The sequence below is a fragment of the Lepidothrix coronata genome, unplaced genomic scaffold, assembly GCF_001604755.1.
Source record: "Lepidothrix coronata isolate B3197 unplaced genomic scaffold, Lepidothrix_coronata-1.0 Scaffold2, whole genome shotgun sequence".
Taxonomy (NCBI): domain Eukaryota; kingdom Metazoa; phylum Chordata; class Aves; order Passeriformes; family Pipridae; genus Lepidothrix; species Lepidothrix coronata.
This window is the reverse complement of record NW_016690182.1, coordinates 10,916,000-10,933,518: the sequence shown is the minus strand read 5'-3', so window position 1 is coordinate 10,933,518 and position 17,519 is coordinate 10,916,000. Positions and strand designations below refer to the sequence as shown.

At 39.4% G+C, this 17,519-nt stretch overlaps 1 protein-coding gene across 2 annotated transcripts in view; it reads left to right on the top strand.

Moving 5' to 3' along the window:
• The window catches only part of DACH2 (dachshund family transcription factor 2), a 248,579-nt gene that overhangs the window by 177,864 nt on the left and 53,196 nt on the right, over positions 1-17,519 (top strand). For both annotated transcript variants that reach the window (XM_017819636.1, XM_017819625.1), the window contains exons 4-5: positions 9,112-9,267; positions 12,063-12,235. In XM_017819636.1, coding sequence (XP_017675125.1) covers positions 9,112-9,267; positions 12,063-12,235 — 329 coding nt within the window. The remainder of the gene's footprint in view (positions 1-9,111; positions 9,268-12,062; positions 12,236-17,519) is intronic.

Below are 17,519 nucleotides of genomic sequence, written 5' to 3'. Positions count from 1 at the left end.
GCAGATGGCATTGCTCACAAGAAATGTGACAAAACATTTGGAATTTGTTACTAGGCATTGGTATGAGAAGGCAAGCTGTCAATATTTTTTTAAATGATAATCAAGGTGGTGCATACTTACACCACAAGCTGAAATGAATCCTGTCCAAAACCTCAAGCTTAGTTGAGTTCAGCTTGGCACTTGTGCTATTCCATTTTGTTGCAGAAGCTTCTCACTTTTTCTTCTTAAGAAATACTTTATCTGGTATTATTATCAATATTTTAGTAATGTTTGTTCTGATAGTAGTGGTTGTTTATTGCACGAAAGAATTATTAATTTGAAGACATAGAGTATCCTTTAAAAAAATTAGGATGTATTTTCTTCAGTGGTTTATTTGACACCGTTGCTCATTTCTAGGGGTTTGCTCCTGCTCCTTAGAGAAGCCAGTGCAAAACTCCCACTGATATTCCTTGAGGAGAACTGCACTGGAAACAAGATGAGAATACCCAAGGGCTGAATGAGAGAAATGTTCTGAAAGTCAGAGATGGATTAAACATGTAAGATGTCCAAGTGCTGTGGTAGGAGTTTATTCAGATATTACTGTGAGCAAAATTGAAAGTGGTTGTTAAAGGAAGTACAAAGTTGGCTGCTAACGTGGTTCAAGGGGGTTTTGTGTGTTATTTTTAGACTGGCATTAACTAAAACACCGCAGATGTCACTGCTGACCTTTTATGTGAATTGGGTTTACTCACAGGCTCTCCTGGTTTTGGCAGCATTCTAAACATTTTAGAAGTCAGTAATATTTAGTGCAAGGGATCAAATGCCAGATAGAAAAAAATGGAGCACCTTCAGAATTGGGATGGACCTTCCCAGTGTTCCCCAGCCTGACACAGCTTGTGGAACTGTGCAAGTGTTTGCACTTACTCCTCCTTCGTGGAAACATGGGCTGTGGAATTAAATGTCATTGCAGAGCTTTCACAGTCATTCAGCTTCTGTATAAAAGGATGTTGAGCATCCCTTGGCAACCTCTCATTCCCTAGTAAAATTTCCAGTGAGTTTGGTGCAGATGCTGGAGGTTTGGAAGATTTTCCAGGTGTGTACGTAAAAGGCCACAGACTTTATTTAATTTTTTCAAGCCATTCTTTATGGAGTTCTTTTAGTATTAGGTGTTTTTGAAAGGATTACATCATCCATTTATGTCACTTGAAATTAACTCAGAAGACTGCAGTCTGTAACTTGAACTGTTCTTAGGAATTATTTCAAACAAACAGTAAATGATGAATCGTTGAAACTCGAATAACCTGATTTTGTACCATAGCATTAGCTACCTGCCATGGATGTCAGGATGTTCTCAAAGCCTCTCAAAATCAAAGCAAATTATCTGTCTGGCTACAGTCATGGTAAAAATACACTGTACATGTATCTCAGTGTTTCTTTCAGTAAATTTTTCAATATGGGATAATATTAAGGAATTTTTTAAAAAAGGCAGAAAATGCTTAGTTGTGGTGAGTGAAGGTGTCAGTGTGATCATCCCTGGGATACAAATCCCAGCTCTGTGCTTGCTGGCTGCCGTTGTTGAGTTTAGAAGGATGTATGTTTATCCTTTCTGGCAGGCAGCCCTACAAACTGTGTTCAAGATCTGAAAGTTAAGCTGTTTTATTTCTGGCTTGTGCATCATCAACAGTAATAAAAACATGACAGACCAGAATTTTGACCTTCTTTCTCTCAGTGAAATGCACGTGTTTCTGAAGACAGACTGTGGTCCTGCAGTAGGAAACAGTTAATTTAGTTGTTGATGGTTCTAAACCACAAGAGATACCTTGTTCTAGTACAGCATTCTTATCTTTGTAGAGAAAAATAAATAGCAATAAAGTCACACACTTGTTAATAAAATGGTAGCAATAACTGTACTACCCATTGTAGAGAAGAATAGGGTTTTATAACTCACTATTTTATCCACTACAAGAACTGGGAGGCATCAGAGGAAGGCAGCAAATGCCAAGTTAATCCTCCAAAAGACACCTACAAATAACATGAGGTGGTTTTTCATACAGTGCACAGGCAAGCTGGGGGACTCCTTGCTACAGGATGTCATGGATGCAAAAAATTGACATCTGTTTTATTAATTGAAAAAAAAAGTCTATTAAATGTGGTTAAATTCAAGGAAAATACCTCTCTTTCAGGCATTTCCTAGTGCCTGAATTGTTGGAGAGTGTTCTGGGAAGCTGTCACTGTAGGCTGGACTGTAGCACTTTGGATGCAGTCATTCTGGGAACCATTATTCCTGAAATATCATGGCTAATTTCCATCTAGGAAGCCATAAATACCTTTAACTATTGATATGAAGATTGCAAGCTCTCCCCCCTTGCCCCTTATCCCATGGCTAACAAGGCAGAAAAAGCTTCATTTATTAATTATCAGAGCTTTTCTCCAGCCTGTCATACTCCTTCCTGGCCCACAAGCAACTTGTTTTGTTTAATATTTATTCATGACTAAATCAGCAAAAGAAAAGAGGAGAATAGGTACAGGTAACTCTGAGAGGTGCTTGTGAATATCAGTGCATTTTAGTGACAATTATTATAACAGTTTGTGTCTAACTTTCTGAAGACAGGAGGTTTCATCTTGCTAAATGTGACTTTGATGGGGTGCAGTGCTGGAATAAGTTGAATCAGCTGAACCACTGAGATGTGTTTCGTGTTTTAACTGAAGATACTTGGAGCAGTTTGTGGTTTTAGCAAACCAGTCCCTTAAATCACATTGCCTTTTCTTTCTTTTCCCTGCACATTAATGGCAATAAGGAGACTTTTCTGGTATTGTGCTTTAGCACCATCATCATCAGTCATCATGTGGGAATGTCAGAACACATTGATTTACCACCTTCTTGTTTCTTTGTCTCTACTCATTTTAAAAGAAGCAGTTGATGGTTCAGCAGGGATGATTAGGTTCCTAAATAAGTATTTCATCTCTGCTTTTATCTTCTCAAAAAGTATCTTCCTGGAATTAATTGTTCTTAATTAAATTGGCATCAAATATTCTGACACATTCCCAGTTATCTTCAATGTCCTGTTTGCTGTGAAATAAACTTTGATTTTGCTGTCATTAAGACTTTTCAAAAAGTTTAGAAATTATATTCAGATTTCAGATGTCTTCTTATTGTGTAATTATCAACAGATTACTTCACCTAAGTCCTGACAGACATATTTTTTAAGTATGACTGACTGATGGACAGATTGGGAATTGCTGAATTAATGGGCACATTTCAAAGCTTTGGCAGGGCTAAGCAGTAATTACATCTGCTGAACCACTTGATAAGTTTTTGGAAGTAGCCCAGTAAAGCCATCACTGTATTTCTTGACTTTTAATATCTTACCCTACACACTTTCATGGCTTTCTTGTAGGGCAGAGTCCAGAAGCTGATGTAGCCAAATGCACACAGCTAAACAAATCCATGGATAAAAGTTCTAAATGCGCTGCAAATGTAGATTTCAGATGGGTATCGTGATTTTGGGGGGCTGATTAAAAATCTCATTCCCTTTTTAAAGTTAAAGAGTTTGTTTGGGGGTAATAAGGGACCACAGAAAGTGTTCATGATTGCATGGCCTCCATAAATAACATCATCTGGTGCCAACAGGAGACACAGAATTTGGGGTTAAACGGGTCATAATCCTGACCCAGAACAGTTTTATGGTTTTCTGACCATAAGTTTCTGTGACAATTGAAAGGAAAGTGACAATTGACCAGGAATGTGACCTGGGTGGTCTCTTGCTGACCTTGCTCAGTTTATGAGAGATGTCAGAAATTGTTTTCTACCTGATTTTGTCCATGGAAAGACCTGACCGAAAGTTGCAGCCTGAAATGTTTTTGCAGAGATCTTCTGTGTAGACCAAAAAAGTGACAATTTTTCCCAGTATTGAGGTGAGATTAGGGCTTTGGTAAAAGCAGATAGCCCGAGACACCTGAAAACACAGGGGCTGAAAGTGCTGGAAAACACAGACTTGTGTTGTTTTGGGAGTAATGGGGTTCTAGGCAAGCCAGAAAATTTCCAAGGCTTTGTGTATGCTGGACACTTATAAAAGAAGTTAGGGGTGCAAAACACTTTGGAATTAGCAGTGCTGAAATAGCAATGCACTGAATACTTTTTCCTTTGTAGCTGATGTTATGCTTAGTATGCCCAACGGGATGAAAAATGTGTTTAAAAACAATTTTAGAATAAAATTGGCCAGCGGGGATGGCATTGCTTTTCACAATTGGAGTTCAATTTTTCAGAAATGTATCACAACAAAAAATAAAATGACAGACAGAGATTGAAACAGCGTGGTTGTGCAATTTGGAGGTGCCTCTGACAGAGGGGATTTCATTTAGCTCAACCAGATAGTTTTAAGGCTGATAAAATGAATTTGAAACCAAATGAAAAGAAACTGTCACCGAATTGAACTTGGATTGCTTTCTGGAGATCTTTCAACACCTAAAACCAAGAAACTAATTAAATATATCTTCACCAAAAAAAAAAAAAAAGATTTTTGGGGTTTGTTTGGAAGAACAGAAGCGCACAGGGAGGTTTACTGCTGGAAGACTTGTGGCCTTAAGAGTTACCTTATAAAATTGCTAAAATCAAAGATGGGCAAGTAGCAGCATTTTCAGAAGACTGAAGCTGAGCTTTTCACTTGTGTTTGCTTCAGCTAAACAAAATGAAAGTTAAACAGAGGCACTTTGTTTACAGACAGGTACATGACTGTAAGTCAGTGCAGTGGGTCTGTGAGTGCAGGTGTGTCACCCACAGAACGTGTGTGGGTTGCTTGGGCTGATCTTCCCTGTCTGTTCATGGTACCTGTAATTTAACTCCTGAACTCACCTGAATGTGCCAATTATACAGAATTTGGCTCCTGGGCTGTACAATGCAATAGAGGGAATGTTTACTGGAGAATTGACTGGGGTTGTTGTGTCAGTTCTGCTTTTGCTTAGTTGAACATGTATGTAATTCTTGCAGTGATAAATAACCTGTTAAGACTGGTAAATAGCAGGCTTTTAATTATTAAATATATTAAGTAGATCATAAATAACTCTCAGCAAATCCATGTAGAGTCCATCTTTATCTGTGCCATCTGAAACATGCACATTGCCATGGACAGTGCAGCCAGCCCTTTTTTTTAATCCATATTGGGCATTTAGCTGAAAATCTGAAAGCAGAGCTGTGCACCCCACGTTTGCTGCGTGGTCTGAACTGGGTGGTTGAAGCAGACCAGACATTTCTTCCCACTTTATCCTGGCTCTGGTAAGGAAACCATGATCTCTGCTTGAACCTGACAAGCTCCAGGAGCTCTGGAAGATGGAGGTTCTTGTCTCTTTTGCCTGTTTTTAATGCTGAGTACAATCTGTTCTGGGACAAGATCGACTAGAATGCAAACAAGATAAGGAAAAATTACCTTTTTGTCCTTTAGTTTTATCTGTTGGAGGGAAGGTCGTGTGGGGAGTGGGTAGGAGAGTTAAATGTAAAGCTTTTGGTAAAGTGTATAAATGATGTATTGGCACTTTGACAAATCAACAGACTTCTGAGTGCTCTGATAATATTCCTGTGACACTTATGAATCAAGTTACTAATATTTTAAAATGAAACATTCTGTCTCATGTAAACTAAATGAAAAGCTATATTTCCCCTCATATAAAAGAGTTAAGTCCCAGTGCTACTTCCTGTTGTCTTGTTTTCCTTAGTGTTTTAAGTTTGCTTTCTTCTTTCACATAATTTTTCCTCTGTTGTTTCATATATACCTTACTTGAAATCCATCTCACTATATACAGTGGTCTGGATCATTGTTTAATTTTAGAGTCTTTATCTGCTGTATTAAAAAGAATGAGAGCCTTTACTAGCTTAGTATGGACAAAGAAATTATTTTTCCCTAATACAAATTTCTCCAAAGACCAAACCTTTTGATTATGATGAGTCAAACAAAGAATTACTTTTCTGGGATATATTGTGTGAGTCATATCATAAAGTTTCATTTTTAGTTTCACCTATAAGCTCATCATACCAAAGACAGGATGGAGAATTAAAATGTGACATCTTTCCTTTATGGATGGCACCTATTTGGACAAAGAATGTCAACCAACAGAAATCTGAAAAAACGTGGTTAAACCTGAATTTGAAGTATTAAGAAGGATTTACTTTTTATGGGTGTATTCACTTCTAATTGTTATGGTAACAAAGAATTTGGAAGTGTGCCTTGATATGTATATATGTCAGATATGTATTTGCTGATCTAACGTGCTGACAACTGTGTTACTAAATAAGAAAATTGGATGCTCAAAAAGAAATACTTTTTTTAACATTGCATGACAGTAAAAGGGCTGAGTATATCACCACAGGTTTGTATTTCACATATTTGGTTTGTGCTGTGAATCTAGTTCTGCCTTGCTATTAATTTATATATAATCTTACTGTATGGGAATAGATACTGAAGGGAAGAATGCAAATTTTCTTGTAAAATGGTTTTTTTTTTAGCTGTGCAAAGGGACTGCAGGTGGGATGAACTGGAGGTGTCTGTGGTACAGGGCACAGGATTAGGACCTGTGAGTCCTGACTTTCCTTCTGGTTTAGTTTTCCCACTGCTGAGCCAGGAAACAGGGAACTAGCTTTGTAATTCTGCACCTCTGCTTTCCCCATTGGAGCCAATCAGTGCCCTTATAAAACACTTCACAACTGAACAGTTCTAGGTAAGAAGTTGTTCTAATTATTATTTTCTTTTCAAGAGACTTGCTACTCCACAGTAACTGCAGTCCAGATGAAGCTGTTATCTGTGGGATGCTGCAGGCTGCAGGATGCATTTCATTTAACATCCACTTTTATTATACCTCGTACACTCAGCTGTATTTTTTTCTTTCTCCAAGGAGAAGTGATAGGGAACATAAGAATACAGGAGTGGTCTGGAGAGATAAGTGTATTGCAATTTATTCTTGTGTTGCTGGCACTGAACACTGGAGCATATTTACAAGTGGAATTTGCAGGGGAAAAAAGTTATTATTGTCTCCATCTGTAAGTAAAACTGGTCCAGTGATTTGGACTGTACCGATTTCAGTTCAGTTTCCCGTTCCATTGCAGGTTTCCTGTGTTTCCTTGGGCAAGTCCCTGTTCTTCCCAGTGCAATTCTCCGTCTGTAAAACAGGAATAGTGCTGTTTTCCTATGGAACATGCACTGATTGTAGAGCTGGGCTCAGAGAGCTGGCAGGGCTCTGACTCTGCAGCCCAGGGTAGGGCACGAGGCTCTGAGAGACAAGAGAAACTCCCAGAAATAAGGAAATGAGCTGAGTTTAGACTGTCTGTGCTGGGGTTGGAAGTCTGGAGCAGAACTAAGAGGTGAGGGAGACTTTTAGATGAAGAGTGCAGATTTAAGTTTTCAGTTTTCATTCAGAAATTTCTGATAAACTCTTGGGCCCAGTTTTTTTTTGCCACTGCCCTGATACATAAAGTTACAGGTACAAATAATTCATGCTAAGGTACATGTCATATTTTTTGAGGAAGAAAAAAGTGTAAATGATAAATTTGCTGGAAAAGCACATGGAGAAAAATAAAACTCATTTGATAAAATCAAATGCCTAGCATTTCCACAGAAACTGCTTTATAAATTATACATTTAACTTGAGAAATAATTTACCAAATAATACCACCTGTGTTTAACAATGGTCAAAATGTAGAACTTCTATCCTAAGTAGCAGTCAAATGTTCTTTGAAAGAGCTGATATACAGTATATTAAATAGCAAAGATGCTGACACAGCCTTAACTGTAGTAGTTCTTCTAATTGCTGCACTAGGCCATGTTATATTACATCACATGGCATAATTTAGTGTGTCTTTCTTTGTCAATGTATTACCATTTTACAAATTACAGCTCTTTCATAGGAAGGTAATTCATACTTGGACATTGTGCTAAAATGATGGAGTGTTTTCCTTTTTTCTCAATCATTGATCTTTCAAACTTTTGCATTTAGCAGTGTTAATCATGCTTATTAGCCAAGTGCTGTCATAAAAGAATGGAATTTCTCTGTTTTGAAGTCATGAACAAGAATCGCAATTAGAATAAGTAAATAAATTAGTGGGGTGCAGCAGATAGAGGCAGCAAGCAAAAAAAAAACCATTTTAATTGAATATGAAAGTGACAAAGTCAATGCAGCAGTTACATGTTTTTTAACAATCTGTAAGTTAATTGAGAATGTGGGGTGCACTCGAGAAGGGAGTGAACTTAAAATACCTTTTTTTCCTTTAGAAATGTTCAGTATAACTTTTTTTTGGTGGTTTGTGTCGGGGACCAGATGTATTTTAGAATTCACTATCATGGTCTAGTTAACATCTGTGTAAAAGGAATTTGTTATTCAAGTGTGGAAGTGTAATACTGAAAAAAACTACAGTCTGTAAAATTGCTTCTTTGGAAGACCAAACAGAGCTTCTAGACCACAAGTGCTTAGTTCTCTAGCCCGTTTTTGGTTTAGACAGTAATTACTATGCATAATAAATACTGGACTCCTAAATTTAAATTCCTGAATATTGATGATGTCCAAGCCCAGCCTATGCCTGGCTCATTTAACCCAGCAAAGTGAAGAAACTGTGTCACTTAGGACATCCCCAGGGTCAAACCCAGCAGTGGAGGGGAAGCTTTTGAAGCTCAGAGGTAAAATAGTGGAAGGATAAGTTGTTGTGAGCTCTTTGGGGATGAGTTTCAGCTGGAATGCTGGTGAGAACTGGAGGGAGGGAATGGCCCAGTAAGATTGACAGTGGTGAGAGACCTGAGGAGCCTGTGGCAGGGACTGGGTGGCCTCATGTCCTGTGATAGCAGGAGATCATGATTTAGTGTCTCAGATGTTCCATTTCTGTTTATTTCCTTAATCATGACTGATGTTTACTTGTATGATTTTATCCTTAAACGTTTAGCTTTCCCTGTTCCCAGAAACTAGTGTTATGAGGTAGGTGTTGCTGAAAGTTTCCAGTCCTCTTTTTTGACTGATGCATATTTATTCATTTGTTTTTGAAAGATTCAGGTGCAGGTTTCAGATGCTGTGCCTATGCCATGGTAAAGAGTATACCAAGAAAAATGTCTCTAAATAACAGTGTATGCCATTCATGGTTTGGTTTGCTCTGTTTTACAGGTGGGAGTGAATCCTCCTGGGATAAAGAGAAGCTCCAGTCTCCCATTACGACAGGATCCCAGCACAGCATTGGCCATCCCACACTGTCAGGGCAGTCGAGCCTTGGAAGTGCACACCCGCTCAGTCCTCTCCAGCAGAACCACCTGCTCACCAACAGTATGTACTGGGCTCTCACTGGGAAAAGAGAGTACCTGGAGCCCTGCTGGGGGCTGGGCTTGCCTTCCTTTCCAGCCTGGTGGAGGTGGGGAAGTGATGGGAGACACTGGAGCAATGGGAGGGTCAGTCCTCCCACTGTCTGCTGCACTTGTGCCTCATGTCCAAGTCACCCTATTGGAATAGTCACTCACTGCTGGGTTTGGGACTGTTAAATTGACATTTCCATGGCCTGGACTGAAGGGAAAAATAATCATAAAGTTGCTTACAACTTTAGCTATGTTAGAAAATTCCATTCCAGATGAAAATGCTGACCACAAAATACAAATATGAGAGCAAGGAATAAATGCACAATGACCAGTTAAAAGTGAGCAGGAGCAATCCCTCTGCCTTGTTTTGCCTTGTACCTGCCACATATGGGCAAGGTCATCCAGTGAACTCAGCTATCCAAAACAACTGGAATGAAATGACACAGTTTGGATTTGTAACTTAGAGCTCTCTTTAAAGCCACCTCTTTTCTTTCTCTTAGGAAGGGGGCAGGTGGGAAGTCAGCAGTTCCCCTTCTTTGTACCCAAAGAGGGAAGAAAAAGAAGGGAAATATATTCCAAAAAAGATGTTCAGGATTAATATTTTAAACGTTATTGAGGAATAAAGTTAACTCTAACTGTTGATGATGGATGAAGAATGAAAAGCTCGTTACTTCTCTACTCTTGTTACTTGTTTAAGCTTTTCATCCTCAAAGTTATGAAAGTTGATTTTTAGTGTTAGTTTTAGTGGAGTAATGAGATTTCTGACCCCTTACACAATTTTAGGAGCAGTTAGTTCCTTGCTACCTCTGTCGGGCCCCAGACATGAACAAATCAGAGTTATTGAAATGACTCCTATAAGAAGGGCCTGCTTTGTGCATGGGAAGGTGTGGACCTGAGTATTTTGGGTTAGGAGTCAGTAGCTAAAAATCACCAGGTCATAGGACTCAAATTCACTGTAGTTTAACCTTTCCTTTTATATTCTTGCATAATTCAGCACCTGAATGTATTTTACATACAGGCATATTGTGTTTTTTGCTCCTAGAGGTATTTTCTAGTAGGTATTTTGTAGTAGGCTGGTGTCTATAGGCTGTTACAGGCTTTACTGAATGTCAGACATTATGCCCAATGATTTGCAAGTGCAGGATGTATTTTCCTCATAGTCCTCTGAAATGTTTGACGGATTGTGTCTTAAAACTGGTGATGTGCTGTTAAATTCTGTTTGTAGTTTGCATTTAGTTTGCATGTCAATTGGACTTTAAGTAGACATACAACTCAATGTGGCCAGATGGTGTCTGGGAGTTTTGGAACTCTATAGAGGATGAGGGAAGATTATTGGGCTGTTAAGGGAGATCTGCAGGGGAACAAAGGCTTATGGATGCAGACACTGTCAGTGTGGTTTGAAGGGAAGGGAGATGGATGTGGGCTTTGATTATTGCCTATCATAATTAATATTGGCCTGGATCATCATATAAAATATATAGTGAATCATTAGACATCACAGTTGTTGATCATGATATACTCATGTTAAACAGAAATAGTTTGGGAGCTCAGGATGCTGCAGTTCTGCCTTTCCTGGTGGGCACTGTGGTGTTTTTATCCCACTGTAGTCAAATTATATAGGAATAACATAAGCTATATCAGTCACTGGTAATTTTTATTGTTAGTTTTGTCATACACCAAAATGGGGATTGGGCTTTTCATTTCAAATAGTTATGATAGAGCCAAAAGTTAAAACCCTTTTAGCAGTGATTAATGTGAATAGCACGTGGTTATAATTAGCTATATGTTTGTGTTATTTAATACTCGCCTCTGAATTTCTAAATGAGAATTTCTGATCTAAATTTCATTTAGAAATATGATAGGACATTTTGTCTGGCAAAATGAGCCCTATTTTTATTCTGAAAAAATAATTTTGGATGCCCAAAAGTAGCTGTCTTAAAGTGGTCCCTCTAAAGAACTGTCAAATGCACAATAACCTGAAACAATTTTTTTTCAGTGAATTGGTGTCTTGGTCTTGCTTTGCATTGCTGTCATTACTAAATACAAGAAGTAATACACATGCTGAAATGGATATTAATGAAGTATGAGAATCCAATTCTTGCTAGCAGTAACTTCACCTTTTTGGCAATGTCAAGATCTCCAAGTTGGTCCAAATGAATTTCACACCTTCTTAAATTGGTTTATAACCATAGCAGAAGACAATTTAAAGTGACATCCTGAAAATTAAAACCTCTGGCAACAATTTTAACCTTTCATTACATGTTCCAGATCACAGACCTTCTGTACAATAGTTCACTAGTGTCTGTAGTCCAACCCACACCTTCCTGGATTCAGGAAATAGGCCTAATAGAACAATCTGGTCTCAGGTTGCTGTATGTGAACTGATAATAGTAAGAGGACTTAGTAGGAGTGTATGATCAGCTAAAATTATTAATAAATACTCATCTGATGTATTGGAAAACACGCAAATTTTATGTTTTGTGGGGGTTTTGTCTTTATTTCACTTAACAAAGATCACTGAACTTGTGCACCGTTATATATTTATTTAAATATGGCTTCCCCAATACAAACTCACTTTCTTTCCCCAATACAAACCAGCCTTTCCTGGAATGCAAAGGCAACCACTCCCTGAGAAGCATCAAAATTCCAAACACATAACGATGCTGAGTTTGACCAGTCAGTGTTCCAGTGGAACGTGGGCTGTGGAAAGGGAGGTGGTGGGGTGTGAAAGGAGTGACTGACCCAGGCCCTGCCCCTGCTGTTTTCCAGGGATAGACCTGCCGTTCATGATGATGCCGCACCCCCTGCTCCCCGTCAGCCTCCCCCCCGCCTCCGTGGCCATGGCCATGAACCAGATGAACCACCTCAACACCATTGCCAACATGGCAGCAGCTGCACAGATGCACAGTCCCCTCTCCAGGGCAGGGGCCTCTGTCATAAAGGTAAGTCAGACTTTAAAAAAAAACCCCAGCTCTTTGTGGCTTACAAAAGCATTTACGGTGATTTTCTCCTGGATGATAACGAAGAGGCAGCGAGTTTGTGCTGCCTGCAGCTCACCTGGTGTGCTGTTCCTGGGAGTGCCTCAGGCTGAGGAAATGCCCACCACAACAGCCAAGGAGTTCAGCTGCTCTGATCTATCAGTAACTGTAATGTAATTAGAAATGGATACTAACACTCTCTAGAGGCGAGAGGAAGATCTGTGCTGCATCTGTGAAAGCTCAAAAACCATTCTGAAGTGTTGTTTAAAATCAAACTTAATGTTATACTTCTTATCATCCATGTATCTGCAGAATTGTTCACTGGAGAGGGAAGAAGTGCTATCTCTGATGTTCAGCTGTCCATTAGTTAATGCAAGTACCTAAACTGTTCAAAAGTAGTTGAGTTTCTATTCATTTCACTCTGTAACCTTGTCTTTACCTGTTCAGAGACCTCATGAGAAAACCATAACTGAAATGCAGCAGTGGAATATTTGTAGCAGCAAGTAGACTTCAGAAGCTTTTTGATTACATTTTAAATGCTATCAGTATGTCAAAATGAAGATTAAATCTGTATTTGTAAACAATGCCAGTTCTTTGTAATTTAAACTACAGGTTTTGCAAGCAATTTGGTTTCAGGGTGTTATTTTGCAGGCCCTTGCTGATGTGAGTTTCTCATTTACAGCTATTTTTGTCCAACACCTGCACTAGAGGATACACAATATCTCCACAGCAACAGTAGGTTTGGCCAGCACTCTGGTGGGAATTATTTCCTCTCCATGTTGTAGAGGAAAATACACCAGTAGGTGACGTGCCAGAGGTGGAGTGTGGATCCAGTGCTGTGTTGCTCTCACCTGTCAAGTGATGCTGCATCTTCCTCTTGTTTGTTCTGAGTGCTGAACCTGTAGATGGATTTCATTACAGTGTGAGGCTCCTTTTGTCCTTTCCTTCCCTTAAGTGCAATCAGCCAGCACTGAATGATGTCAGTTAACATGAAATCCTTGTACAAAATGAAACATGTAAAAGAAAAGCATTGCTGCTGCTGCTGTCAGTGATATTACTTTTATTACAGGATATTATATAAGTGCATTTAAAAAGTACAAAAAATGACTAGTTTTCAATCCCAGTATCATGTTGTTACTTAAAATGGGAGAAATGAATCAAATATATCGAGTGTGTATCTGTTTCCACACTCTGATGACTAAAATACCACTTGGCCTGTTTTCTATAGGTGTGAGAATCAGCTGCTTTATAAAGGTTTTGAATGAAGTCATTATGCTTTTTATATCACGTTTGCCATTTAGAAATAAGCTGTTCTACCGAGATATGCATGATCAGCAAAGTTAACATTTAGTGCTCCAGAAAGAAATGTCATAACTATGAAACTTGATTTCTTCCTGACAGGAACACTATAAATTAGGGAGGCACAATGGCCAGGCTCACAAAACCTCCTTAGCCATCTATTACATGATGTGATGTGATTACAGCAGCACCCACCAGCAGCACTGTGGCTGCAGTTCTGGCAGTTTCTCTGGGATAAATCAGGGATTTACTTTCAGGGATTTACTGTGCATCTGAAGGAGTTTGCTTTGTTGGAAACTTGGCTCAGAAGAATCTGTGTAATCGAGAGTCTCATATGGCAAGAGCAAAATCTCACAGTAATACCGACTTCCCCACCCTCTCTCTTCTGCCTCTTGTGCCTGCTGTCCTGTTAGTTCTTTTTTTTCTGGAGCTGTTCTTCAGCTGGATGTACTCTGCAGTCCAGTTACTGGCTCAGATGTCAAATGGGGACCAGTCTGGGCTGGAACTTACCTGAACTGCACTTAAGTCATGGTTTAGGCTCAAAAGAGCATTGAATGTTCAAGGGCAGGTTGGATGGGGCTCTGAGCAACCTGATGTAGTGAGTGGCATCCCTGCCCATGGCAGGGGGTTGGAACTAGGTGATCTGTAAGGTCCTTTCCAACCCAAACCAGTCTGTGATTCTGGGAATAAATGTAGCAGTTTACTGTCATCCAGTAATTTTGTTGCTGAAACTCAGGAAAATGTACTCAATAACAATATTTTCAGGTCTTCAGAAGCGAAGTTCAGAGGAGCCTTGACAGAAAGGCCACTTTCCCAGCTGTCCTTGGAAACAGGCTGGTAGGAGATAACTCAGGCTAGACTGGGCTTGAAATGGAGGGAACCAAACCCAAACCAAGGGCCTTTTTAGCTGCTCCCTTTTGTGTTAGATACAAAAAGAATACTGAGAGTAACGAGGCAGAATTTTATCCCAGGGATTTGAGACTCTTTTACTCTTCTTTCCAAAATTTTCCTTGCTTTTTGTTCTGTTCACCCCACGTATTTTGGGTATTCTTTGCTCCTCTTGCTCACATCTCACCCTCCTCTTCCTCCATCTCCTCGTGCTCCCTCCCTTCCCTTCTGGCCAGCAGCCTCTTTGGGGCTGCTGAGGGATGTGCTGCTCCAGAGTAGGAGTAGTTCTGAAAATTGGTTTCCTGCTGTCCATTTTTCTTCTCTTGTCATCCCCTCATGCTTGCTGTGTTCCTACTTTTCTCTTGCTCTTTCTGCTCTTATCCAGGTCTCAGTTAGGAGTTAAATGGCACTTTTGTTGAATGCAGCTGGGAAACCCAGAGGAAAAAAAAAATAAAATAAATGTAATTGAGATGCTTTGTATCAAAAACACTCCACAAAATAAAGTTTTTTAATTTTTTTTTATTTCAGAATTCTTTCAGAATTTGACCCCAGTGTACCTTAGAAACAAGTCTGATATAACAAAGCAATAATAGTACAGTGGGAGACAGACAAGCAGTAGAGATTTTTGAATCTCTTTCTCTTTGAGTTCTGTTTTTCTCCTGATTTTGTGGGATTGTTTAGGCATTTGTAAAGGATGTATATGACATGATTTTAAATTCCCTAAAGAGAATACAGATGGGCTGTGTAATTATTGCTGAGAGGTGCTATTTTCTGTGTGCTGTACAACTCACATTCATAACATTTACCTGACAGCCAGAAAAATGTGGCCATCTCAGAATACTCTGAAACAATTCTTCTCAGAATAGAAACACTTCCCATTACAGAATTTGTAACATCTTTAATTTCACATCTCTCTGTGCATTCAGTCCATTATGAATTGTTTTCAGAATATTACAGCATTTATAAAATTAAACTTCTGTACAATGTACGTTATTTTTCTCATTCTTAGATTTATTCTGCCCCGTTTCACAGCACATGTTCATTGCTGGCAGCTTGTTGCTGAAATGGGACTGGAATGTGTTAGAGACAGAGGAGTTTGTTTGCTTCTTATAAGGTTAATTTTTGTGGCTGTATTTGAGGTGATGGAGAAGGGAGTGTGCAGGTTTATATCCTTTTATTCACTGATTCAGGGAAACTGCTCTGTTGGGAGATGTTCAGATGCCTTCAAGTTGTATTAAATGCCCTTCTCATCTCCTCCTTTGGAGGGAGGCATATCCTTCTCCCTGCAGTGCCAAGAATACCTGGCTCCTTACCACCCACACACCTTGTTGATAGGTTTTAAGCATTGAATACTTACTTCAAACTTCCAAGTGGAAAAAAGAAACAGATATCTCTTTTTTTGCAGAGCTTGCAAGGGGAAATTGTTAGGCCAAGCACATATTAGCTCTTAGTTCTGGCTCAGATCTTTTTAGTATTGGCTTAGTCATTTGCATTTGTCCTTAATAACTAATATAAGCTCTGAGGTAGATGAGATACAGCATTATCATCATTAGTCCTGGGAGTGCCTTTCCTCCATTCCACAGCAGCACTGGGTGAAAGGATTCACAGAAGGGGCAGAAGCACAAAGTTCCCAGTGGGGATCCTTTCCAATTTTACTCACTGTTGTGCTTTTGGGTTCAAAGTAAAATGTAAAGGTAAGATGTGAGCACACAGCTGAAGGTTGTCCCACTGACTGCTAATTTAAGAAATGGGGAAGAAGGCAAGCTCCTGTTTGGCTGTTTCCCAACACCATCTGATTAGCTGCAGTTCTCTGTTTGGCTGAGCAGCTGGCAATTAATGGATTGATAGGAAGTAGTCACGAGGTAATGGGATTAGTGAGTGAACATCTGGTATTAAAATCAGCAAATGTGGGAGAGTTTTTATGATTTCTTAAATTCGGTGGGAAAATAATTGCCAGTTGACTACGACTGAAACAACTCTATGTACACCGTGCAAAAAACTCGCATTTTAAATGACAAAGTACATATTTTAGGCGAGTGACTTCCCGATACACTGCAAAAGATGAATGGGATCCAGCTGGCTTTCAGACACCCAGATCCTATCTTAGTTTTTAGACCAGCTGTTTACCTTGCTCATCTCCAGTTCCTGCAGCAATCAGAGGTACTATAAGTAGCTCAGAAGACCAGCAAGTCACCCATAGTTTGTGTGTGCTCATTTCCAGGCTGAAATGATCCAAAATACAAACCAAACCACTCTTCTCTAGCCCAGAAACAGTGACTGTGACCATCCTGTTTCTTGCTGGCCACTGCCCAGCATCAGTTTGGGTGTAGCACAGCTCCTGCTCACTGTGTCAGGATTATTCTTTTTCTTGGAAAAGCCTAAATTTCAGTTATATGTTGCTTTTCTCCATAATACATGAGTTAAGGACTGTAAACTTCAGAACACTGTTAAAAGTGTACTTGTTTTCAGAATTCAAATAGTATCAACTGAGGTCAATTGGAAAGAAATCTGTGTTAGCATTAACTTAAAAAAAATAAGTGTTAGCAATTCAGTTCTTTGCTAACTGAAATTGTGAATTGTGTTAACTTTTCTTATTCTTCTCACTTATTGAGGATGGAATTGAGCCAGGGAGGTGGGAACAACGTGGAGTTGTGGTTGGAGGTGAGGGAGGCTGCAGCCAGTCTGCTGCTCCTGCTTCACAGACACTTCCAGACAAACCTCCTGGCTTGTAGAATTTGTCTGTAACTGTGCTGTCCACTTTGAGAATATGAATGGTGATTTGGCAGTGAATTTGGTAGAGTTCAGCCCATGAACTCTGTTTTTCTAACATGGCCATCAACTCAAAATCTTTCTCACAATACTTGAAAACCCTAATCTAGACCTAAAACCAGCAGAATCCCCATTTTTCCTTCCTTTCCATTTTCCATTCCACTGCAGAACCTTGTAAAGTAGAGCAGCAGCACCTCAATTAAATATGAAATATTGAGATAAATGTCTGAATAAAATATCCAGGATTCAGTCAAACTTCCCAAACCTGCTTGTCAGCAGTGAAATGCCATTA